General features: G+C 39.8%; 1 protein-coding gene across 4 annotated transcripts in view; it reads right to left on the bottom strand.

The window, feature by feature from the left end:
* The window catches only part of MYRIP (myosin VIIA and Rab interacting protein), a 202,058-nt gene that overhangs the window by 107,602 nt on the left and 67,282 nt on the right, over window positions 1-27,174 (bottom strand). For all 4 annotated transcript variants that reach the window (XM_062496893.1, XM_062496901.1, XM_062496909.1 and 1 more), the window contains exon 2: window positions 5,096-5,317. In XM_062496893.1, coding sequence (XP_062352877.1) covers window positions 5,096-5,317 — 222 coding nt within the window. The remainder of the gene's footprint in view (window positions 1-5,095; window positions 5,318-27,174) is intronic.

Genomic DNA, 27,174 nt, shown 5'->3' with positions numbered 1-27,174 from the left:
ACAATGTCACAGCTTCCAAGTTCTGTAAAAGTTCTCACTAATGTCAGACAGGGATCTCAAACAGCAGAAATAGAAACTGTCACAAAACTGTACACAAAGCTCCAAGCTATGGCTGAGGCAGACTACCTAAAATATATTTCAGCTTCCTTTTACCAGATGGTTGAGCCTGTTTGAATGGCAAAAACAAAATTGCTAAGCAGCATTATATCTTCATTAGTTTTCCACAACTAAGTCCTGAAACTGTTTTTGTTACAAACAAAAAAGTATGAAGTTCAGTTATTAACCAGACATATTACTTTTCCTCAAGTACCATACCAAGGTTTTGCCAAATTTTGGTGCTTACCCCCTCTTTTTCCTTGTAGAGACTGTAAAGTGTTTTAAACTAAAACTTGTATCAGCTAAGAAGAAGAGATGTATCCTTTCAGCAGGCTAACTTCAACTCTATGTTTCCACAAATACATGCTTTGTTCTGCTGACATTAAAACACATTTCATTGTCTTACAGAGACCTCCATATGAAATACAAAGGAAATATTTTCAGGAAATATTTTCCTGAGGCTGGCAAAGCTCCTTTCTATTTGAAGAGTGTTCTGATTGCCAAGTGACTCTAGACTTTTATTTTCTCCTGCAATTTTCATTTTATCAAGAGCATTGCTCCATTTTTACATTAATGTTAATTCCAATATGTGCCAGTTGCAGAACAAATGTATTGGGTACTGCAGGTAAACTAGGCCTTAATGTATTTTCTCAAATATCTCTCTGATGTGCATTAAAAACACTTTAATGCATATCTAATTACTCTAACTAACTTTCAAGTTCTAGAAAAGACTTTTATTTTTAAAAGCAGCAATTAAATTGGGTGTAAGGAAACCAACGTTAAAACAAAAAAGGAGCAGTTCTCTTAAGTGTTCAAATAAATCTATGCTGCAAGCAACCCGTGTGACAATTTTTGAGAACCAGTCTGAGCCACCCAAAACACTGCTTTGACTGCTAGAAGCCTGAGTATGGGCAGCATGACTGCTTTTCACTAGTTAATGACATAAAGAAGAAAAGGACCAGTGACTGGGTCTCTGTCTTAATCACTGTTACTAGCAAAGGCCCACCACCACAAAGTAGCTCTTATAAAGCAGAACAATGACTTCCTGCAGACCATCTTACCCATGGCCTGGCTCAAGAAAGCAAAACAGGAGTGCACTAAGTGATGAACTCTCACCACCTGAACAAGGGTTTTGTGAACAAGTGAGAAAATCACAGGACAGATGGATGTGAAGGCATGAAAGGATTAGATGCCCATGCTCCCACTCACAACAGAGACAGAAATCTTTTAGCATACAGATGGTGAGACCAGAAGAAAAGAACCAAGAACACAGGGGAATTCATGCATGACAGTCATGAAAAGCTGAGGTGGACAGCCAGATGTTTGTACACCTTGTTTTATCTTTGACTCTAGGTACTCATACTAATCAGGCCAGAAGTAAAATGTGATTAGCTCAGAAAACCTGCAGAAATATGCATTTTAATGAATTGTGGTTTTGGGGGGCTTTTTTGTTGTTGTTGTTTGGTTGGTTGGTTTGTTTTTTGTTTGTTTTTGGGGTTTTTGTTGCTGTTTCTTTTCTTGAAATTATTTTTATTAATACATGTGTTAAACTGTAAAGCAGAGTATCACAAGCAGGGTATTCTAGGATACAGATCCTTAGATAATGGAAAAGTGGTCTCAGACATGTGGAAAGCATGCCTTATTTCTACTAAATAAGCAAAGAACCTCTGTCTCAGGCATCAAAAGCATTAATTCAGAGGGCAAAGAAACTGTGCCTGGAATCTACTTAGCCAAGAGGACTTTAAAAGTATAGACCTCAGCAAGCTGCCTAAATACATTGTCTGACAGGTGCCTAATAAGGAGACATTCATTGTACTAGGCTTCCAAAAATTGGAACTGCACTACACAGAAATCAAAAACTTGAAATTAGTATTATGTAATTTTATCAAAGAGTACTTACAGACTAAGACAATACACCTGAGAGGTGAAACTCCCAAGAACATTATTAATAGTATTCAGAGAGAAATCTAAATCAAAAAGCATTTGCAGAATGTGTGTGCTAAATCTGCAAAATTGGGAAACTGAATGGAGGTTCTCCTGTTCTTTACAAGATTATTTCATACATTGCTGTAAAGACATTTTTGAGCATGAGATTCCACACCAAGCCAAATTTCTAACTTTCAAAAGATTCAGAGCAACAGGAGATGAGCCTTAAAGGAATTCAAACACCAAAGTTTTCACAGGCTTGTTGATGAGTTTTCTGTTTTTGGAAGAAGCAGACACTAACTTCTTTGACCTATTTTCTACAAATGTTCTATGTTTCAAATGGTGACCTGAATTTTTGCTCTCTGCTCAATGCTAATGTAGATGTCTGCCTTGGAAGATGAAAATCAAACAGGTATCTCCAGTGGGGTCAAGCCTTGAAAAACTAACTCAACATGTCAGCTTTTCCTGAGTGTAGAACACAGTCTTCAGATATTTCTAGCCCACTAGAGCTCACTTTCTATTGTGCAGTAAGATGTGCAGGCAAATAACAGCTAAACCAAGAACCTCCTCTACTACCTGTGCTGACTTATCAAACCTAAAAATAAAAGATAGAAGCAGAGGAGCCGGGGAGAGGCAAGAGAACACAGTCCACCTGAGGAATAAATCACTGAGAAGATGACAGGAACTCACAACACACTGTTGTGCATTTCCCTGAAAGAAAGACTTACCAAGAGTTAAACCCCAAAAAGTTACACCCCACCCCCCCGAAGACAAAAAAAGGCCCCCCCCCCCCCCAAATAAAAAACCAGCAGCCTCTGAGGAATACTAGTCCCTGATCTACCGGCAGGGATTTGTAAGTAGCACAGTCCAATAAACTGGAACATAAAATGATCACCAGCAGTGGTAGTTAATTTATTCACTGAAAAATAACTCAAAATGTGTCTCAGGTCTCATAAATAAAGAAAATGTTTATAACTAAGTTACAGGTGGGTGACTCTGTGGGCTGCACAGCACTGTGGGCAAAGCCCTGACTTCAAGGGTCAGAAATAGCATTTTTATAATATAGCTACAGATTTTTCTTCTGAAATCAAATTCTACAGAGACATTTTCTGTGAAGTCAGCAAAAGGTACTTTAAGTGCAGTTCATCAGCATCCACAAACCTGGCTGCTGTGCTGCTGCCCATATGGGTGAACGCAGGATAAATGGAAGAAAGAGGTGTAATATGAAATGGTTGAATGACTAAGGCAGAAACAAGCACTGGCTCCACAGCTCTCTGTGTTCCTGGAAAAGATCCTCCTGTCATTCCTCTACCTCCTCACCAGGGAAAAGGGAGTTTCTGTAGGTTTTCCAGAATAAAAAGCAGAGAAGGATCAGGTACCCCAAAGAACACAATCACCTTTCAGCTTCAAAGACTGACGTTTGGAAATTGGCATTTTCTATCTGGGTTCCCTATGATTTTAAGGACCTGTGACAAAGGGCACACACTTAATTCACAGATCCTGTAGGAAAGCTTATGGCATCCTGGCCTTGTATCAGGAATAGTGTGGCCAAAAGGATTACAGAGGTCGTTCTTCCGCTGTACTCGGCACTGGTGAGGTCACACCTTGAGTGCTGTGTCCAGCTCTGGACCCTCAGTTTAGGAAGGACGTTGAGATGCTTGAGCATGTCCAGAGAAGGGCAACAAGGCTGGTGAGGGGCTTGGAACACAAGCCCTATGAGGAATGACTGAGGGAGCTGGGATTGTTTAACCTGGAGAAAAGGAGACTCAGGGATGACCTTATCACTCTCTACAACTTCCTGAAAGGTGTTTGTAGTCAGATGGGGGTTGGTCTCTCTCACCAGGCAGCAACTGACAGAACCAGAGCACACAGACTCAAGCTGCACCAAGGGAGATATAGCTTTGGTATTAGGAAAAAGATTTTACAGAAAGAGTGATGAAGTACTGGAGTTTTTTGCCTGGGGAAGTGGTAGAGTCACTGTCCCTGGATGTATTTTTAAAAAGACTGGAAATGGTACTCGGTGCCATGGTTTAGTTGAGGTGTTAGGATATGGGATGGACTTGATCTTGAATCACGTCTTCCAACCTGGTGATTCTGTGATTTCAAGTGTGTTTTAATGGGAAGCAAGAAGGAATAGTACAGCTTTGGTGTGCACAGGAGTATCATAAAGCATTGCAAAGGGACTTATCTCTTGTCTTCATCCTGTGTTCTCCACTAAAGAGAAAGATGAAGAATAAACAGCCTTAATAATAATCTTTGTCACAAATGCTCAGCTGCTTTAGTTATCAGTAGTCAAAATTAAACCATAAGGAATTGAGTTACTTCATTCACCCTTCTTGTCTGAGTTACAGGGCTATGTCACTACAGCTATGGCTGCTTTTGGAGTTTGGAGACTAGGGCTATCACAGTCACCATCTAAGGAATGGCCCCTCTGTCACTATTAAGTGTTTTGCTTTGTTTTTCTGGTGCCATCTTCAAATGTTGGGGCTCTGTTATCCTCAGAAGGGTGAGACAGTAAGTCCCTGATACCCTCTGCAAATAGAAGCTCAGCAGCATATTCTTAGCAGATGTTATGAATTATAACAGGTTGCAGCACTATTTTCTTTGACCACTTGCCAAAGTAAGCTCAAGCATTTAGAAAAAGCTAGCATTTAGAAAAGCACTCTAAAACACAGTCACAGCTGGATGATCTATTCACAAATATTCTTCCTTCCATTCCTGACCCATCAGTGGGATTAGCTGCCAGACTATTAACTACCTTACCACCATCTGTGCCCAGGTACCATTAACAACACAGGTGTCCCAGGACATCCCAGTCCTGCACAAGCTGCCCAGTTACTGCTTACTGATACATCAGTCCAGCTAAACAAGCCTCGAAAATGCAACAGGTAACCAAACACTCTCAGAACAAATTAACCTCTACAAAAACCAGGCACATCAGGAATAAATCAACCTCTACATAAACAGGTCCTTCACATCCTATCCCACCAGAGTTAACTATTGAAAAATGCAAGGAAAAGCTCCTATCAGGCCACAGCTGCTTTGCACAAGTTGTTGAACAATAGGCCTTTACCTTGCTTGCTGACAGACACTGCAAATCCAAGCCTTCTCCTTCTTTTGGTAAGTGCTGCAGCTCTTGCAGATGTTGTACTTGCAGTCCTGGCACTGTCGCTTGCTGTTGATAAGAAATGTGAAAGGAGAGCAGCAGCGAATGCAGCAGTGCTCATTGAACTTCTGCTGCTTGGAAAGGATGCTGCACTTGTTACCCTCTTCATCCAACTTCTGCTTCATTTCACTGGAATGAAAAAAACAAAACAAAACAAAAAAAAACCCAACATTTCAATCAGAAATCTTTACCCTCTTTCCACATATTCATACTCTTCAAGTAACTTTCGCAGATGTGAAATAACTGTGAGAAATGCATATTCTAAATTTAGAATTGGAAAGCAAAAATTTCTGTGTTCCCTTAGCCACCCATGGCCAACCCACTTAAACTCTCCTTGAGTCACACACCAGAGCAAAACTTAATCAGTAAGTTACTCTCTTTCCTACTCTCTTTCCAGAGAGACAACCCTAAAGAAAGCCAGGTGGCTGCTCCAGGCACTCCAGCTGTGCCAAGCCATAGAAGTCATGTGAAAATTTAGGGCTGTTCTCAGAACCCTTTACAAACCAAAAATCAGTTCATGGAAGTCAAAAGCTTGGCACACAGTAATAAAAAAAATCCTTCTTACCAATAGTTTTGAAAAAAAAAAGTTTATTTGGTTCAGACCCATAGGGTCATATACCATATATTATTCATAATAGCTCAAATTTGTCAAGCAACATTAATGATATCCTTCATTCCAGAGAGATTTGGTTGCTCTACTAGTATTAAGATGACTGCCAACTGTGAAAGTATTTGCAGGAACTCTGCATAAAACTTCCTGTATTCCGGCAGAAGAGCTCATTTATTATAAAAACCTGAAATAAATTGTGTATGCATGGTATTAAGTAAATTGCTATCTCCCATTTTACAGTGCTTTTGATGTTTAGAAATTGGGCAATATATTCCACGATAGGAGTAATAAAAAAGCATGCAGAAGGAAGAGTTGTGAAGGCAGACAAGCCTGCAAACTCATCATTTTCTGACATGTACAACTACATGGACATAGTCTACGAGAAGAAAAAACAAGAATCAATGAAAAACAAGTAAAATAAAAGCTTTTAACACAGCAAGCACATACTTATATTCATTCTCTCTATTCCTCAGAATTAGTGGTAAGTACCTTATTATTTCCAATTGCTGATAAAAACAATTTATAAGGTAAGAGTAACACAAAAGTCTAAACAAAACAGACAAAGCTGCAAGAATACTTATTCATGACATGCTGACTTACTCTTAAATTAATGTTTAAATATCTTGCTACAGGAAAAAAAGAATACACTTATTGCATAGTTATTCAGGAACTCAGCCAAGATCATCTATGAACATCATTGTGAAATAAGCCTGGAATTTAAAAAAAATCACATTACTGGGCTATATATCACCTTATTTGCCACTTCTGCCTCAGATTCATAACTGAAAACAAAACCAGCCTGTTTTATGAAAATCTGACAGGTCAATTCTAAAACTCAAATCTAAAAGACAAGTAAAGCAGTGATCTAAACCCTATAAATTTTTGAACTTGCAAATACAACATATTTACGCCTATTCCCAATACATGCCTTTTAATAAACTAAAATTTTTAAAACGTGCGTTTCTGCTGCTCACACCCTGTACAAGGGTTTGACTAAATTAGACTAGGTGTTCAAGCAGATACTCTTTGCACTTTAAAGTAAATAATCTTTATGATTTTTTCCTGTGCAGATGGTGAAACATGCTTGTTCTGCCACATTTGTACAAAAGGTGCAAGATGCAAAAGGTAAGAGATTATCATGCAAGAGAAGGAATGTCTGAATTATGCAAGTCAAACTGGCTTCCTTGGGTAAACAAACGGAACTATTCCAGAGAGTCAATGAGATGGCTAGACTGGTTTGTCTTATTCTCCATTACTCCCTCCTACCATGGTACTACATGGACAATCTTTCTAATGGAATGAGAGGAAGTGAACTGCCTCCATGTCACTCCTCCACCCACAGCAGGCATGCTGCTCTGCAGCAATGGGGCAAGACACAGCACTGTTTCTGCACAGAAGGTCAGGCAGGAACTCCAGGTCCCAGGAAAAAAGCTGGTGAAAGTGAGGGTTGTATGATTCAAGGATGATTTCTGGCATGGAAAGCCCAGTATGCTGCAATCTTTGCTCCAGGAGGGAGACCCCAGGAAGCAGATGCTGGGCTTCCCATAAAACAAGAACAGCTAAAGAGTCTGGGTCAGGAGAAATGATGAAAGAAGAGATTTATGTCCTTATGAAGTTCTACTGTCTCCCAGCATCAGTAACACTGATGCTTGGTAGTATCAGCCCACACACTCAACACTGTCATGCTCAGTGGCATTTTGAACCCTCATTAGGGCTCTGAGGCATGATAGCAAGATAAACCACATAGGCAAATCCACCAATTAAAGTGCTACAATCATGCTTACAATACAGAACTAGGCAGTTTTATTCACAAGAGAGCTAATAAAGCCTGATACCTAGATAAAGCTGAGCACACACTGAAATCTTTTCATCAGAATAGGCATTAATTACATCTCTCTCCTCTATCTGGCTGCCAGTATTCATTACAGTGGTAGAACTCAGCATCATTAAGGCATCTGCCTCAGTGCTAAATAGGACTAAAATTGGCCAATGGATTAAAAAGTAAATAGGATAGGGTTGGACAGCTTGTCAGAGAGGTAGCATGACAGAAAAAAAACCTCATTTCCACAGGAAATCAGGCAGAACAGAAAAGAAAGCAATGCACATCTCTCTGACAGCTGTAGCAAATTAAGGTTCTCATCCACTGCCTGCCAAAGGCTATTCTATAAGGAGTCAAATAGCAAAAGGGATTGTCAACTGGACTTTTCATTTGAGGCCAAAAGGCTCCTCTCCACACTCTTTCCTTGGAAGCAAAACATGGGTTTCATATGAAAGTGAAGTGCTGCATAACTGGTGGGCTACTCAATCTGCCTGGTTTGAAGAAAATTACCTGAAGTGAAAAGTGGGAGCTGGTTTACTCTAAGCAATACCGAGAAAACCTTACTTAGATGTAACTCCAGCTGAATGATCATGAGTGGGATGATTAAGGTGGACATCAATGTTGATACACTGAAATTCAAGAGGTGCAAGCTGAACCTCAAGGCATCACAAATTTGAAAATCTCAGGCTTTACTTTCAAGGCATTCAAATCACTTGATGCAAGAAGATTGCAAGAATGTTCTAAGGAAAGGGCAGCAGCCAACAACAGCTGATTGCCTCACGAAGTGAAACTTGCTTCCAAAAAGACAACAGCCACTGGTGCAGGAGCTATTTCTAAAGAGAAGGTAGAACCACCCAATCACTGCAAACACTGCCCCTTCCTCCCCATGCAACACTACTACCTCCAACAAAACACAGCTGAGGGGGATGGCACAGAGAATAGAGGGAGAATGCCTCTCCCTCTCTTAATGTGCACTCGTGAGTGCTTACTTCCCCAAGGAGGGAAGGTAATGTACTCTGAGATGGATACAAAGAATATGTGTACAAATAAAACAAGCAACAAAATACAATGGTGTAAAAAATGTGCTTGTTTGGGTAAGCATAGAACAGTGGGAACAAAAATGACAGAATTTATTCAGAAGTCACAACTGATGGAGAGCAGCTATTATGGTTATGTGTAACATAGTAATAAGCACCTGTGGAGAAAAGAACTCCTCCTGTGTGAATGAATCTCCGATTGGGTTTCATTTTCCTTCTCGAGTGGCTGCATTTCACCAATTGCTTACAAGTCCAAAAGAAGCAAAGAATACTCGATAGATATCCAATATGTCTATCACCAAAACCAATTCCGTCAAAGAACACTTTATGAGTTCCAAGTTACAAATAAATTCAAAAATATGCAGATACATGTTAGAATTTTCTAGAGGCTTTTATCTATGAATTTACACAGTTTGCATAAGAAAATATCGAATCAATTTCAGTCAATATTTTGGGTGTTAGACTCCTGGCATGTAATTCCCACAGATTAGGAACACTTTCCATCACACTGTTTGGATGTGGGTTTTACTATTATATTCTGAGGGTGAATAGATGTCTTCCCCTCACTACTCACTATGTTTTTGTGACCTTTTTATAACATAAATTAAATAGCTTCCATTGGTATGGTTTATTTCTTCTCAGTGTCTGGAAGGTTTAAACATAATTCTTCAATGCTTGCCCGAACAGTGCCTGCTTCTCTAATAAATTTCTTTAAAATAATTGGTATATGGCACCTCCTGAACACAGAAATACAAGCTTTTTTGAGAAAAGCATTTCTAAAAGTTACCTTTTTTTGTGTGTGTGCTTTCCACCAAGAGGCATTACTGTGATTAAATACTCAAGAGGTGGGCCAGGTGGAGCTTACACCTCAAACTGCAAAGCAAACAGTAACGTACACGTTGACAACTTGTCAGAATAAGACAATACTGTGAAGTTAAAAAAAAAAAAACTGGAAAGAAGACTATGATGAGTTTCAGAAATAGGTTAAAAAACTCATTACTAAACATGTAAGTTTAGGGTGACTGAACTCTAAGCCTCTGAGTGCAGCAATGGAAAGGAGTCCATAAAACAGGCAATTGTATTTCAACACAAAGTTAAAAAAATCCCCTCCTGTTTTTCATATAACAAAGAGAACAATTCGTGGTGAACCTGATAGGTGGGTTGAGCTCCAAGACAGAGTCTGTATAAGCAAGTCGGTCTGTCAGGCTCCCCAAAATGCAGCTCTGTGATCTTCTCTAAAGGCTTCTCTCAACCCAGTTATTGGGGTGTACCATTTTCCTCTGTCTCACACCTGTCTCCATTTCAGGAGTTTAAACCTGGCAGTTTAAAGGCAAAGTCCAGCTGGACTGGTTCCCATTTACTCTGTTGGCTCCTTAAGTAATGGATAAATACAATTTTTCCTACTGTTTAAACACCTTTTATCTTCCCCAGTAGAGTAGAGGCTAAATCTATTCCAGTTGTCTGCACAGGCAAAGAGGAAAATGGAAGGACAATATTCCTAAATTCACCTCACTCCCTCCTGATGAACAGAGGAGCAGCGCTTTTACAAGGTATCAAAGAGAGGTAGAAACTTTCTCTTTCAGTAGCACAGATGAGGGTTTCTGTTTCTTCTGTTTCCTGTCCTCTTAATTCAAATTACACCTATTTCATAGAATAAGCCACACTTTATCCATTGGCATCAGAGCTTTTTTTACTTCAAAGACTAATGAAGGCACAGCACACACTACAAAGTGTTTTTCTTAGGAAAACAGTGTTCTGCTCAGCTGGGTAATGGGTTGTCTCTCTTCTCTGCACTTGTTTGCACTTGTCTGACTTCCCAGAGTGGATTCAGAACAGTACATGAAGATCACTGATTTGTCTTAAAACTGGTTTCAATCTTAGTTTGACAACTGCTCAAATGATGTTTCCCTCCACAGAAGAGGATGCCTTCACTTTTCTGTTCAGGCATCCTTAATACTCACCTATGCATAACAAGCTATTGAGGCCTTTTGTTAAGCACAGAATCTGGATTTCTGCATATTCTAGATGAACATATAGCAGATTAACAAATTCTGAGGTACCCATTTCCAGCATTTCAGAGAGACTACTTTTACCACTGCACCTCATATTTTTCCACTCCCACAGTCGATCCAGACTTAGTGTATTGGGTTAGGAGCTTCCTTGGGCTACAAAGATCACCTAAAAATACAGGTTTTACCAATACCCTCTAAACTACAATGCTGGAGGACAAAGGACTTTTCATATTAAGTGTCTAAAGTGTACACAGTATTCCCATCTCCACCCTCCTTAAACCTGCCAGATGTGCACCAGATGCCAGAGCTGGGTAAAGATCTTTTAATCTGTGGAGAACATGACTGTTCTTACTGTCTATAGAATCTAATCTTACTCCTTGATTACTAGTACAATGAGAAGGAGTCACAGGCTGAACATGACTGAAATGTCTCTCCCATTCACATGTTTTCAACTTGATGTTTAAGGTCCTAGATTGTGATAACTACAAATTGGACCTCAGTCCTTACTTCCTCTTTTCTTCACCTAACCTCCCAAACCTTCAGAAATGGACCAACCAGGTTAGGAAAATGCTGCTAAATTTAGGAAAAACACCCAATGGAAATTTTATAAGCCTGACTCCCTGGGCTGGGATCTGAGAGAACAAGCCAAAATTGCCAAGGAGAGCTGCTCGGTGTTTTATCCCTTCCATGTTTCTTGTGTCTCAAACAGTGGCATAGTGCAAACAGGGGTGAAGTTCTATGCTGACAGGGTCACACACCTTTTCCACCTGCAGCACACAGTAAGAACCAAATTCTCTCAGCAGGCATATGCCTCCATCACTGTTTACTCTTTAAGGGTTCAGTGGTAATTTCTTTTTGCTGCCTCTTCTAAAATAGTTTATTCTTCTCCATCAAGACAGCCACCTAACACAACTTCCAGACAGCACTGCACCACCACCCCTTTTGTTTTTTTCAAGTCTTTGCTGAATTTCTCCTAGTGAAACTCTAATTGCTCTCTGAAAAAGTGGAGCACAGGATAGTACTATAGCAAATGCCAAGGTAATTATTTTATAATCAAGGCCTTTTTTCCTAAGTTCTTTTCAACATTATCACCATTGTGGCCTTGTGCTATATTTAACACTTAGCACATGAAATAGTGCTCTACACATTGATGTTACAATCAAAAAGCCATGCTTAGCACACATGCAAACGCACCACTTGCATTTGGGGAGCCTTGGAGGAACACACATCACTTTAATCTATTCAGAGAGATATCAGTCCAGCAGCAGTACCTGATATTTTTCAGGAGGATTAGACAGCAGGAAGTGTACCATAAATGGAGGGGAGGAGAGGGGTGTGACAGAACCAACATCAAAAACAACCTAAAGCAAAAAAGCAAAACACAAAGTTTTCAGGGGGAGACAGGGGGAGTCGAGTACTAAGCAACTCATAAATAGTTGTGAGCAAGTCACTTGTACAAAATTCAGGAGGATTAATACTTCACAGTTCAATTACTCCAACTGTGGTTGTGTTCTTTTACTTAAGATCTTACCAGCATCTTTTTAGGATTTTTTCTCCTCTTCAGCTTTTAATTTCTATAAAATAAAATTTCTATAGTAACTATGTGTATTCCTATCAAATCTCACTTTTTATATTTTTATTTCCTTCTCTCTTTAGAAGCAGGACCAAACAGTGACAATACTGCATATATGCTATTCTCTGATCTGGAGCCAATCTCTTTCTAAAAATAAAGAAATCCATCACAGTGGAAACACACTTGATGGGGTTTAATTTTTTTTTGTTTGTTTTGTTTATTTTTTTTTGATTTGCAAACATTTGGGAAAAAAATTGCATTGAAACCTTCATATTTCTTATTAAATACATGAAATAAATGTTGTGAAGACTAATTTGTGGAAGTTTTGTGCTAATCACAGTTGAACCAATTAAACTGCTAATAGAGTCAGAAAAATGACAACATATTCAACACTTATCCTTGCCAAAAAACACAGATCAGGCACTAGAAAGCAAGCTAGTCAGCACCCAGACAACTTGTGGTGCACTTGCCCCAGACCAGTACCTAGTTTGTCATATCAGGTTCTATCCTAATCTGTTAACAATTTCATGCTGAGGCAACGCTATTTCACAAAATGAGTGACTGTTGCTGTATTACTTTATAGACACTGTGCTAATGGCTATTAGGGGAAGTTGCCTTTTCTTTTGCTAGCACAAGCACTGTCAGTCAGTGTTTCTCATCAGCTGGAACTGACTGACATGTCAGAGTGTAGATAAATTAAATAAATACTATGCTGGCATTATTTTAAATTCCGTCTCATTTCATAAACCCATAAATTGTCAAGGGACGTTGCATTTAACCCCATTTTCTCATGTCATGTTGGATATCACAGGAGCACAGACTGCAACACATTTAACTGAGATGTCTTGAAATCTTCTGTGGGCAAACAAAGCAGCAAGGGTGAAGCAGGTTTTGAACTATAAAGATATTCTGGGGAACTCTGGCGACACTGGAAAGCTCCACATGAAAGCTGAAATTATCTTTTTTAAGACAGCACCATGAGTACAGACTGCTTTGCCCTCTCATTGTTTTACTGCCACATGGGTCATATGAAAATAAAGCTGGGTTTTGACATGCATTTCCCCCCTCACTCTTCTTTCTCATCTGCTCTCCTATCTCAGTTACAGCTCAGTCTGTAGTAAGGTAAGGTTGTCTGAGGTGAAATAATGTCACTATCAGGGATAAGCATTTTTGCTGCAAATCCCATAGGACCTTCTTGTTAAATCCTGAGTTTGACTCAGAATCATGAAAAGGTGTGTATTCATACGGGACATCAACTGCAAGGGATGATAAGTTGGAAAGTTTTCCCCTTTTTTCCTTATTTAATCCATATCGAACCACTACCACTACAATCTGAGTGATTTTTTTATAATTTCACCAGTATGTGCCACAGCCGTACAATGTGACTACAAAATGGTAAGCCTAAATTATTATTTACAACAGCATTTTGGGGCACTTTCCTCTTGGATTACAAACACATAATACTTTATGTTGTACTACCCTATCAAACTTGCCAACAACCTAGCAAAACATCATTTGCTTTACTACCTTTCATGTATGGCTTTCCAGTTTTTTCCTTTCCCACATCTGATAGTGATTTTTAGTTACACAAATATTTGCGACATTTCCCTTTATCTCATATCCTCTCAATAAGTGTAATTTGGCTCTCCCTGAAGTGTGTTTCTCACTGCCTGTCTGGTACCTCTCCCTGGAGACCTTTTTCCTATCAGCTTCTGACTTTCAGTACAGGTTCATTCCTAGAGAATTATAAATACAGACAAGCATTCCCAGGAATAAAGCATGTTTCAATTAAAAAACCCCAAAAATATTTAGTGAAAATATTTTTCTTTAAATTTACACACTCTTCCATCATAGTTACATGCAACACCTTCCTTGCATCACTAGTGGCATCTGTAAGTCTACACTACTGGCATCTGTAAGTCTACCTTTCTTCAGAATCTAATTTTATGCCCATATTAACTCGCAAAACTTCCTTTAATAATAGAAACAGTCCTCCTAGATTAAACAATTTTCTCAGTGCTCCTTACACTGTGCCATCTGTCTTGACCTCATTAAACACAATTCATAGTTTGGCCTAGGGTACTGCAAGAGTAACAGACACTGGCTCTGAAAATCCCTGAAGTATTCACCATGAGTCATTCGTCCTGGCTGGACTTCCAGCAATGCAGGCCTAGAAAGATTTGTTCTAGAATTGCTGTTGTTACTTGGCCCTTCCCCACAGATCTCGCAGCAGAATAAACAAGAGCAGGCAGCAGAGCAAACAAGCAGAGCTCACTAAGGAGCCGGGTCTCACAGCCTGACAAGTCAGCGCCAGAAGATTGTGAGCGTGTTGTTAGAAAGATCAGAGCAAAGATGTTCATCCTGGTTTGTATACAGACAGGATGAGTGATGCTGCATACTCAAGGGCCTTCTGCTGCATGAAACTGGCTTTGCCCATCCCCAACCACTGCCACTCCAGAACCCAGGTGGGACGGGAACACTGGAAAAGTCCTCCACGGAGGATGCAACACTGACAAATCAGCACATATCCTCCCACACCAACATCAATTGAGTATTTTGCCACTTTCTGCAAAAGCAGAGCAGAGCACTAATATGGCACAAGAAGAGAGTAGAAGGCATTACCAAATGCTCTAGGCCATCCATTGACTTGTTTCAGGTGAGACTCCTGTGAAATCCTAAGTGCACACCACAATGTTCCCATTAACTTGGTCTCAGAGTAAATTCCTTGCAACTGCAGCACTCAACACTACTTTCAGTAAGCCTGCATGTATATAGTTCCTAAAGTCCACTTCCTTAGTCCAGCTCCTCTTCTTACTGCAGATTCTCCTAACACATAGTTAATGCAGTTCTTTGATATTTCACACAGACTGCAATGCAAGTAGATTTAAGACTGCAAGCCCTGAAATTCCAGTCAGCATGTGTCAAAAAATAGCAGCTTGATATTTTTGCAGATTTAAGCATATTAAGAATTATTTTCTTAACAACAGAAATTGTTTGAAATTTCCATGTAAATTTTGTTTGTTTGTTTTAAAGACTCAGAAGCTTAAAATCACCACACCTGTACTGTACTGTATATAATAAAGGTATTTTGGCAGACAAAAGAATCTATTGTCACAGAATCTATTTTATATTTAACCTTATGTGTAACCCTGGTCCATTTCATATCAACAATATTAATACCTCCTGAATGCAGTGTCATATTGTTTCTTACAAAACAGACAAATATCTGCAAAGGGCCAAGAAATATAGACAGCACCTACATCTCCTCATTCAAACACACATATTTCATGTAGTCCTTTAAAAAATACTGTTATATACTACTCCTATAGTAACACCTGTATTTGACAAAGACACAATCTTCAATTAACATTTTTATAATACTTTGGCTATCTTAAGTTGATGTTCTTAACTTTATCAAGAAGATTTTCATTATGGGAACGTTTCTGAAAATTTAACAACATATGATATTTTAACATATAAAAGAATATACAGTAATGGATTGAAAGGAGATCAGTAAGCAACCACAAAAACAAACAAAACCCCCTAATAGTTCAGAATTTAGAAAATTACCATCTTTATTCTGTAGCTTTGACTAGAAGTGCTGCTATTTACTTTTATTCTGCATGTGCATACTCTGCATACATACACTTATAGCCAAACTTCATTATTCAATATCCCTTGCAAGTCAAGAACAGGATTCTCACCCTTACTCTCCTTCTCACTATTACTCTCCATATCCCATCGCCATGGATCACAGTAGTATGGATTGTCCTTTACCAAGACAATTTAACTAAAGAAGAGGAAAGCCAGGTTACTAGACAAATAGCATATTAAGGGATAAAATTAAAGTCCTCTTGTGCAGATGCTCCTACAGCTCTATGAATCCCAGTAAATTTTCCTTAGCCCTTGATAGTATGCCTCACCCCAGACACAGAAAGCTAAGGTCAGTGAACTCTCCCAGATGGAAATGGACAAAGAGGAACTCCTTAAAGATGCCATTTTCATTCCTCTTCTCAGCCTGTTCTTGCTGTTTGATCTTCCTAATCAGCTGTCTATCCATCTGAAGTACAACAAAGTACTTTGGTGGGATGTTTTTGGTGAGTGGCAAAACAACTGAAATAACAAAAAAGCTTTTGAAAAATGGAAATTCACCTAATTCACAATTAGGATTCAGATTAGGTGATGCATATTTGAAAAAGGCAGAATGGCTCTTCACCACTTTTAAAATAATGTGTTTTGAATTTTAAAAATGTTATTTCGTTATGACTCTTTTTTAACAAAAGAGTTTCAAGTACTATTGTTGAGTTCTTCTGTGGACAGTACAGTTCAGATATCTGATGCCTCTCTTCTCTCCCTTGAGCATTTCCTCTCTTCAGAAGCAGCAGATGGAAGAAGACACCTTCCCTGTGGTGAGTTTATGGCACAGTCAGACCCCAGACTTGGTTTGCACACTTGGTGCAGATGCTCTGGCTATGTCTGAATTTGTGACATCTGCTTGCACTAAGAGCACACCAGTAGCCTGAACTAGATGAACTGAACACCAGTAGCCTGAACTAGAACAAGGCTGAAGGACTTCAGCTACACAGCATATAGACCCACAGCTCTGCTTCAGAAAAGACAGTATGATCCCCTGGACCAAACATTCCCACACTGCACACAGTCTGAACCTGACAGAATGTGGGATTCACTGGTTCAGAAACATTGACTTAGTTACTTCCAGAAGAAATCTAGCTTGAGCACACCAAAACCAGCCTCTAAACCATGCTGTAATAAGTTCAGGCTTGCTCTAAAACTGTATCTTCTGATTAGGAATTATTTTTATTTTAGAAGAAATCACTGGGCCAGAAGACTTCTGCATGGGCTTTTGAAAATTTCCTTGAAATAACATTAGAAATTCAATGTATCATACATCCACTTAATTTCAAGACATATTCTGGATTGGTATACTAAAAATTTAGCTTTATAAAACATTCCAAATGGGACTCTATATTGCACCAGTTAGTTTGAAATACCTTTAAACATAACTCATTTAATTCTCCACAGCACTTCATTGGTTCACAGTGGTGTCACTCTAGGAATTTCATCAATGCTGTGGTCCAAGAAGGCAGACAGGGTAACAGAACATGGAGACAAAAGCTACACCTTTGCAGCTATGGCCAGAAAACTACCAGAGGATGGTCAGACTATAATTTTTTATTGAGCAGCAGAATATGGGTACAGAGTGACCTAAGGATTCTCTCAGGAAAACAAACTTTTTCTCAGAGTTTACTGCTGCCTAGCACATGTCTGTGCTTCAACTAATTCGTCCTTCCCTTGCCATGCTTTCAAATGAAATCAAAGCTCTACCAAGCTGCCTTCCTCATAGGTACATGTAGCTTGCATTTACCTTCTGGACTGAGCAGCTGGAGTGACAGTCTGTGGGCAGAGAACTGTCAGCAGATAGTCCCATCCTAAAGCCCTATTCTGCACTGATGCACCACCACCTGAATTACAGACCAAATCTGCTTCTGATTTGTGACTGTCAGTGATTTAAATACATCAAAAGGAGAATTACTGCTTTTAAAGTGACATTTTGTTTTCAAAATCCAACATTTATTCTTGAAGAAAAAAAGAGTGACTATGAAACACTAGCCTTTAAAAATACCTAGAACTCCATAAATTCAGGACTTCAAAACTTGCATGACTTGATTAAGTCATCACAAGGGACCATCTCTGTAACTAAAATACTGCTTTATTTATAACAAATATCAAAATGCATTTAAATTTGTAAGTGGAAGAGATCCTCCAGTAGGAGCCAGAACAATGTAATTTAAAGTTACACAATTGTGCAATTATCAATTAAAAATTCTGGTGGTGGCAAAATAAATATTTCTTTTTAAGAAATTAAGTGCTCAGTTTCGTTTTATACGACTAGCTGCAAATACGTGAAAAGACTACGGAGTGACCAACTTGATGCTTAGAGGATAAGAGAAATGCAAGTGGAGATCTCCTTCAAAATGGCTCTAAAATTCATATGTAACCAAGACTTTACTGCTTAGAAAAGGCATAACTATGTTTTCTAGAAATACTTCCTAACCATGGAGGTGCTTTCCCATTCCTTTCCCTTCCACAGAAAGCAAAGCAAAGCAATCACCATTTATTTTCTGTTTGTTTGCTCACTTCTATCCCATGCCACACTTTTTACAGCTTTTATACTTTTATGTTTTTTTCTGTTTAAAGTACAAACACCCTGGTAAAGGTGCAAGTTAAATTCAGAAAATATGTCATAGAAGGTCAAAGGTGGACCACAAGAACAAAAAGACAAGTAGTTCTCTCCCCACAAGCAGGGGTGGAAGAAGCATGTAATCATGAGTTACTTGTCAGCAGCCACTTATATTCAGTTAAGAGTAAGAAAAATATAGGCAAATACTGAGACAGTAAGATGATGGTTTTCTTCACACACAAGGCTATATGATTTTTTACACAGTTCTCTACTTTGTTCCTAAATATTTCAAGATGGTTTTAAACCATCATTGTAGGCTAAGGGTGCAAATTGCAGTTACTGAGGCAGTATGTGTAATCCACACATAAAAAAGGCAATATTTTAGAACTTAAAACAAAACACAAAAATCTTCTAAAAACTTGATTGACAGGTGCTTATTTTTACTGAGAAAAATTTCTAAAGCAAAAGGCTAATTATACATTACATTTTTGAGAGCTATGAAACACTAATCGGAACACACCAATACTTATAATCAGGGAGTCTCCCTCTGAGAAAAAAAAAACAAACAACCCAAAAACTAAAAACAAACAAACAAAAAGTTTTAGAGGAATTCTGTATGCTGGTTATATCTGTGTAACTACAAAAGCAGATAAAAGAAAAGCTCTGAGTACAATCAATAGTTTATAAATCAAAGCAAGGCCTTACTTCAAAAAACAGAAGCAGACTTGAGAAGAGCAGCTGATTTATAAAAAGCATTTTTTAAAATCAGCAAGAAATTAAAGCAAAGGATTTCTCTTTCTGCTATATAGGCAAAGTATGCACAGACTGTAACACACATAATCAATCATGGAGAAAGCTGTAGCATATGAACTATTTCCTCCTTGTAAGAAACACTGAGGTTATAAAGAGCCCCTTGACTGCAGCTCACTGCACTTCTGAACAGTGCCATCACAATATGTGCCCAAGAAGAACTTAAACTGCTCTACAATACATTTAAGCTCCCCAGCATGGTAAAAAACTGAATCTCTAACTTGGCAAAAATACCAGTGAAGGTCTCACATGGGACAGATGAACATCAGTTACATTCAATAGCTAGAAAATGAACAGACTAAACTCAAATAACATTCAATAAGTAAATAATTATAGTGATACATTGAAAGCTAGCAGCAGTTTCGGAGATTTTTGGCTGTACAGTGCCCAGCTAAACCCCAGAGCACGAACCAAGCAATGCAAAGCAATAAAAAGACCCTATATCATTATTAGATTTGGTCATCTGCACTCTGTGTACAGGACATGTTTTTCAAAATTGCATTCTGAATGTTTTCAGCCTGTCTGTATAGATTTATGTGACTATTATATCATACCATTCATGTACTGCAAATAACTCAAGCAGAATGTTAAAGATCAGATTTTTGGTTCCTCAGTTATGGGATGTAGAATGACAAGTGTTTTATCAGAGCTTGTTTTTCAGGGAAGGATTAGCCTTTCTCAAAAATCAAGTATCTTCCTCTCTTCTTCTCTCTTTCCATATCTCAAAATTTAAAGATACAAAGACATTGATCAAACAGAGTTTTTATTCTCTATTGCTAATTAGTACAACATCAGCTCTTGTCAAACTCTATTCAAATGGGTTATGTTCAACATACTGTCTCGCAATATTAACACTCTTTTTTATCTTATACTACAAATACCCAAGTAAAATAAAATGCTTTGCTAAAGTAAATTATATAAATTCCCTCTACTCTGTGTAGCTGAGAAATTTGTCCAATAATCTTCTCAAAAACCTTCAGTGACTCTAACTTCTTCAAAACCCTTCTTGATAATAAACTATTTGTTTACAAGAGGGTATAAATTCCCAGATTTATTATTTAATCAGGAAAACATAAAGGCAAGTTTGCAAAAGATCAAAGAAACAGAGATGCAGTAAGGAAAAAGTAAGCTACATAAATTGGAGAAACATTTTAAAATATGTATTATATGCCTGTTACATTTGCGTTTATGGAATTATAATAACCAAAATCCCAAACAAACTCTTTGAGAGCATGCAAATATTTAATCTAAGGAGGTCTAATGTTCTATTCAACAAATTACAAGTGACTCATTTTGACTTCCTGGTTAGCACTACTAAAAAAAGCCCCAAATTCAAAACAACCTAATAAAAATAAAAACATGGCATCTAAATTTAATTAGAACCCTGATTCTCACACCTGAGATGGACAGGGGCTTGGACCTTCAATAAAATAAGAACATAATAAAAGTCATTTAGCACAACCCACAACACTTTGGTATGAATGTATGTGACCTAATACGAATGACACAAAATTCACCTGCTTCAGTATCTTAATATTACATACTATATCATATACAGCAAGCATAACAGAATCTTCTACTTGGAAGGAAAAAAAATGTTAAGAGCAATGACATTAATTTTAATTAGCAGGCTGGGCATTTCTAAGATGTCTCTGGCATCCAAGTGCCAATTATCTGGATCTGTACTATTTTACCAAGCCACTGACAGTGGATCCTTAAGGGCAATCATATAAGTCAGTAATTCAAACTATGTAAGTTCCCTTCAAGTCAGTGAAAATATTCCTCTTCCACACAGGGGGATATCTTTCTCCAGCTTGGACATGTGCTCATATTAAAATACACTGTTTAGGATTCAACATTTTTCTTAGGATTGTCTTCCTAGAGCACCAAAAATTTATTCTTAACATTTATTTTATAGTTTCTTTTACTTCTTCCCTTTAACAGTCCGTGTATTTGGAGGTCATCAGCTAACAGTACATACGCTGTAACACTGCACAGAGGAACAATTTCACTCTTCGCCTCTGCTCCTCCTGCTTTTCTACCTTCTGCTAATGCAGCAATCCATCCCATAATACTTACAAGTAGTAACTACACACACACACACACACACACCTATTCTCATAAGAGGCTTTGTGCTGGCACATCCAGAAAGGAAGTCATGGCAACTGATGCATCTCTGAGAGCATCAATGTCACTGTGGAGATGTGCGGCCAGCAACATTTACTTCATCTAACACTAGGCTTAAGTGCAGTAACAATTCCCACTGCATTTCACATTTCCAAACGTTGCCAAAAAGAAAAGGAACTATGAAAGTATCATTACTGTACTGTCCTTTGGAAATTTCACCATTCATAAGCAAAATGCTTATTTACTCAAATACTGCTAAACACATACTGCCTCTGTTACTTTTTCCACCAACACAACTTTTAAACCTGATTATGCTACCTTTAGCTTCAGCAGAAGTGAAAATCTATCTTGTGTGTCTTTTAGAAAAAAATTAGTTTCAGATTCTCCAATATTGTTAATTTAATCTTCTTTTTAGATTTCCAGTGATCTTTTCCAGCAACATTCTCAACTTGAGTCAATTAAAAATCATCTGCTTCTCTTAAGGCTTTGATTCAGTCTTCTGAGAATTAGAGCACTGAGTGCATTCCTTTATATTGACTCTAGAGCACCTGGTATTGTTAATTGTCTGACAGAGACCAAAGAATTCATTGGCATATTGCAAAGATATCAGGTACCCTAGCACTGAAATTTACTGTGTGTGTACATATATATATATGTATACATATATATGCTCCTGCATAAACCATGCTTTTTCTGTGCCAGCCCAAACCCATTTGTCTAAAGCAGGTGATGTATAGCATACTTGTTGTACACTGTGCTCTTGCTGCTGTTACTTAGTAGCAATATCATTTTCTCCCTTCTGCTCTCAGAATTTGGATTTTTTACACACATCAAGCTTGGGGGACTTTATAACCTCATAAAGTTGAATATTTAAAACATATTTTCAATTAATTGTTTAAACAACAGCTAGTAATTTATCTCAACAGCTTCTTCATTCAGAATTAAATTTCACCCATTTTTTTTTCGTTTGAAATGCACATAATCAAAACCTGCAATCAGCATTACAATAGTTTATCAAGGCTGCATCCTGGGCTGTCTGTAACAGACTTTGAAGCTTATGCAAACCTCCCTCCCTTTGATCAGGGAACCTTCCCTGTCTATTCTTCCCAGAATATGCTTCCTTCCTGTAGAATATACTTTGTTTCTTCTTTTTCCCCTCCCCTCCATATTTTAGTTTAGTGACTAACAGTTGTCAGTGACTGACTTTAGGCTTGGCAAGTAAATTCCATGATGGACTACGGTCCATGTAACACTTGGCATGGGCAGGAATTTTTGGAACAAAATTAGGGTTAGAAGTGTTTTATCTTCCCTCCCTGCTCCTCTCAGTAGAAATAGCCTTATTTTTCAAAGGATGAAAGTTGCTATCGTATCGAGGACTTGCAACATGAAATTTTGTTGCTTGTCAGATTGTTCAAAAATCATGTTAAATCTGAACCTCAGTATTATTTGAAAAATAAATTCCCTGGCCTAACCATGCAAAATTAATTGGATTTATGTAGTATAAAGTTGATGATGGTATATGTGTTATCAAAAGGAACAAGAATACTTATCTCTATACCATGTAGTATCTCCTGTACTTTCATTGTGTCCTTTCTGGTCCCTTCTGTAAGGCAAACTCTCATGTTTCCTTTGGCAAGAAAGCTGCTAATGAAAGTTCTCATTATTATCTATTAGCTTCTATCCTGATCAGAAGCAATGACTATTTTAGGCAAGAAGGCACCGGTGAAATTATAAGAGCCGGTGGAATTATAAGAGCAGCAGCACCACCACATCCATTGTAAATTTTACACCCTCCAGTGCCTACCTTGCACAGGTACGGGTTTTGATGAGGCATCTTCCTACCCATTTCCCATGAGTTTTTGAACTCAGTACAGCACATCTGGCTAAGTTCCTCTATCCGGTGGCATTGCCCAACATTGGTCAAAAAGGCAAAAAAATAAAAAAAAGAAGAGGGGGAAAAATTAAAAAACAAAACCACAAAAAACCCAATCTAGTCAGAGCTTGAAATAAAATGTTTCCTACATCCTTGGAGACACCTTTGACTTCCCTAACTGAAATCCTTCTGTTGCTTCTGAACACTTTATCATTCATTTCTAAATCATTGTTTAATAAGTTAATGAATAAAAGCCCTTTAATATGAAGCCCCACATGCCTCTAACCAAAGCTGAAAATTAAGTTTGTTCCTACTCCTTATTTTAGTTGCAGTTTCTAGTCCATAACACTTCTTTATTTCTAACCTCCTGATAACATCATGACCTTTTCTTCATTTTTGTTTTAATGCAAAATCTTTTCCCCCAAACTTTTTCTGGAAATCAAAACAATTAATACTATGTTAGGCAGAGCAAATAGCAAAAAAAAGCTCAAGACTAAAATTTAACTCTGACACTTGAAGTTTGATATAAACTATAAATGTTATGGTTATGGTGTTGAGGGTTAGTTCTCTCCCTTTTTCCCTCTGTGGAATTTTCCCCATTGTCATGCTAAGATACCTGTTGACTGGGCCCTGGTGACAAGGGGGAGGGGACGGGAGGGAAGAGGGGAAGCCCCGCGAGATTCAAACAGCCAGAAGAGGAAGCGTAAGGCTGGGTCTCGGCCCATTTCCCCCGTGGAGTTCGGACAAGAAGGACGATCGCCGCCGGTGTCCCATCCCAGCGTCGGGAAACCACCATCAGACCCTGCCCGGCTGTCTTCTCGCTGTGAACTACCACCATCCAGCACTCTACTGATCACCGGGACCGACACCGTGAGTGGAGGGCTCTCTCCAGCTCTCTCTCCCCGTGGGACAGCGCTGCCATCACCCCCAGCCCTCCTGCAGCTCTGCGGGACCCGCCCGCCCCCAGCACCGGGAACTGCAGCTCAGGGAAAAGGTGCCTGCAGCCAAAAAACACTGGGACTGAGTTACTGTTCTGTTTGTGGGTAATTTCATAGCTGTTGTTGTTCTTGTTTGTCTTGTTAAATATACTAGTAAAGAACTGTTATTCCTACCCCCATATCTTTGCCTGAGAGCTCTCTTAATTCCAAAATTATAATAATCGGAAGAATCACGTTTTCTTTTCAGTCCAAAGGGAAGCTTCTGCTTTCCTGAGCAAACACCTGTATTTCAAATCAGGACAGATTTTGGCGCCCAACATGGGGCCCGAGGGCATTGAGAGAAAAGGGTGAAAAAGGAATAACAGTTCTTGAGTTACCTCAGTTTTGTGTTAGGTGGCATCATGTTGTCCAGCTTACCGTGCTTTGGGCTCCATCTGGCCACAGCTTTATCTCTCCCATTTGCAATCCCTTACTTGAACATGGGTCCTATAACTCAGGCTGCTGTAACTATTATCCAGTTCCTTTTGTGGGCTGATAACGTGAGAAATTCATGGATTTTTAACTTCCTCTGGAAGGTGGGCACATGGATTCGGAGCTATCACACTCTAACTGTATGTTTTTGGGGTTACTTTAATAATGGTACATACTGTGAGGATATGACACCAGGGAAAATTTTGTCCCAACCCCTTACACAGTTTTTTGGGTCTGCTCCACCAGCTTTTGAGGGGTTCAAATCTCTTCTAAACAGTAATGATATCATACAGTGGCTGACATTGCTAATAGGCCTTGTAAACCTGTTCTATTTAACATTCCGAGATGAGGGGAGATTGACTTGGATGACAACCCTGATACGTCCCCCAAGGAATAGGGATCCTGCCCCAGAGCCTGGCCCTGCCCCAGAGCCTGGCTCTGCCCCAGAGACTAAGGACTCTGCCCCAGAGCCTGACCCTGCCCCTGCCACAGAGACTAAGGATTCTGCCCCAGAGGTTAAGGATGTTGCCCCTGAGCCTGATTCTGCCCCAGAGCTCACCTCAGAAAGGAACCATCCAGAGTGGGTGGGGTTTCTAGTGAAGGAGATGGGCCAAATGCTGAAGGAGTACCTTTCCCCAACTCTTGAGAAACTCTCCCTCTGCCTTAAAGAGGGAGAACCTGATGGTGCAGCAGTGGAACCCACAAATGTTACATCTCTCCAGGCTCCAGCTGAACTGCAAGGGCACTCACAGCCAGCAGCAGTTGCCCCCGTGGAAACTAGAAAGTCTAAGGCGAAAACAAAGCACCTGGATAATAATGATCAGAAAGCAGGGCCCTCACAACCAGCAGGGGAGCCAGAGGTTGAGATCGCCACAGAGTCCCTGTCATACGAGAGTCTCCATAATCTGCGTAAAGATGTTGTGCGAAGGGGCCGTGAGGCTTTTACAACATGGTTACTGCGGGTCTGGGACCTTATGGGTACAGGTGTGCAGCTGGATGGTACTGAGGCAAGGAATTTGGGACCCCTAACCCAGGACTCAGGTGTGGATCACATATTCGTAAGGGAACCAGGCCCCCTTTCCCTCTGGGAGCGGCTTTTAATGAGTGTAAGAGAGATGTTTGTCCATAGAGAGAGAATGCAGGAGCACCACCATAGAATGCGCTGGAAGACCGCTGAGGAGGGGATCCAACAGCTGAGAGAAGTAGCAATACTGGAAGTACTCTTTGGGAGGGGTGGACAACATGACAATGACCCCGACAAGGTCAAGTGCACAGAGCAGATGTTGTGGAATCTGGCACACCTGGGGCCATCTCAATACACCACATTCATTGCAGCCATTAATGCTGACACCAACCACGAGACAGTGGGTTCTGTTGCCAATAAGCTCAGAAATTTTGAGAGTATAATGAATGGCCCAATGCAGGCTCAGGTCTCTGCCGTGATTAGGGAACTCAGAGAGGAGTTCAAGGAGGAGATAAGAGGAGTGAGGGAGGAGATGAGGAAGGTCAATGCAGCACCAGTGCGAGTCACAGATCCCAGAGTTAGAGCCCAACGTCCCCCAGCTAGGGAGAGAGGATACACCCCACGAGCTGACCTGTGGTTCTTTCTGCGTGACCATGGGGAAGACATGAGGAGGTGGGATGGGAAACCCACTTCTGCCCTGGCAGCGCGGGTGCGTCAACTCAGGGAGGGAAACACTAACCAAAAGAGCTCCACTAAAGTGAAGGTAGCCTCAACTTCCCATAACCAAGATGCAGGGTATTATAAAAGGGAGGATGATTTGTCAGATCCCCTTGAGGGAACCTCCAACATGTATGCCCAGGAAGGAAATAATAACCAGTGCTAGAGGGGCCCTGCCTCTAGCCAGGGAGAGGCACGGGAAAACCGGGTCTTTTGGACGGTGTGGATCTGATGGCCTGGCACATCAGAGCCACAAAAACATAGGGCATTAGTTGATACTGGTTCACAGGTCACCCTAATACCATCAGAACATGTGGGGGAGGAGCCTGTTTCTATTGCTGGGATGACAGGGGGATCACAGGAATTGACTTTGCTGGAGGCTGAGGTGAGCCTGACTGGGAAGGAGTGGCAGAAGCATCCAATTGTGACTAGCCCAGAGGCACCGTGTATTCTAGGCATAGACTTCCTCAGGAATGGCTATTACAAAGACCCAAAGGGACTCAGGTGGGTTTTTGGAATAGCTGCTGTAGAGGCAGAAAACATTAATTGAACACCTTGCTTGGACTGTCAGAGAACCCATCTGTAGTGGGACTCCTGAAAGTGAAGGAGCAGCAAGTGCCAATTGCCACCTCAACAGTGCACCACAGGCAGTACAGGACAAATCGAGATGGCGTGATCCCCATCCACAAGATGATCCGTGAGCTGGAGGGCCAAGGGGTGGTCAGCAGAACCCACTCACCCTTCAACAGCCCCATCTGGCCTGTGCGCAAGTCTGACGGAGAATGGAGATTGACTGTGGACTATCGTGCATTGAATGAAGTGACTCCACCGCT

Source organism: Cinclus cinclus, chromosome 1 (assembly GCF_963662255.1).
Source record: "Cinclus cinclus chromosome 1, bCinCin1.1, whole genome shotgun sequence".
Lineage (NCBI taxonomy): Eukaryota > Metazoa > Chordata > Aves > Passeriformes > Cinclidae > Cinclus > Cinclus cinclus.
Note: the sequence above shows the minus strand (reverse complement) of the source record. Positions and strands in the feature narration are given on the sequence as shown.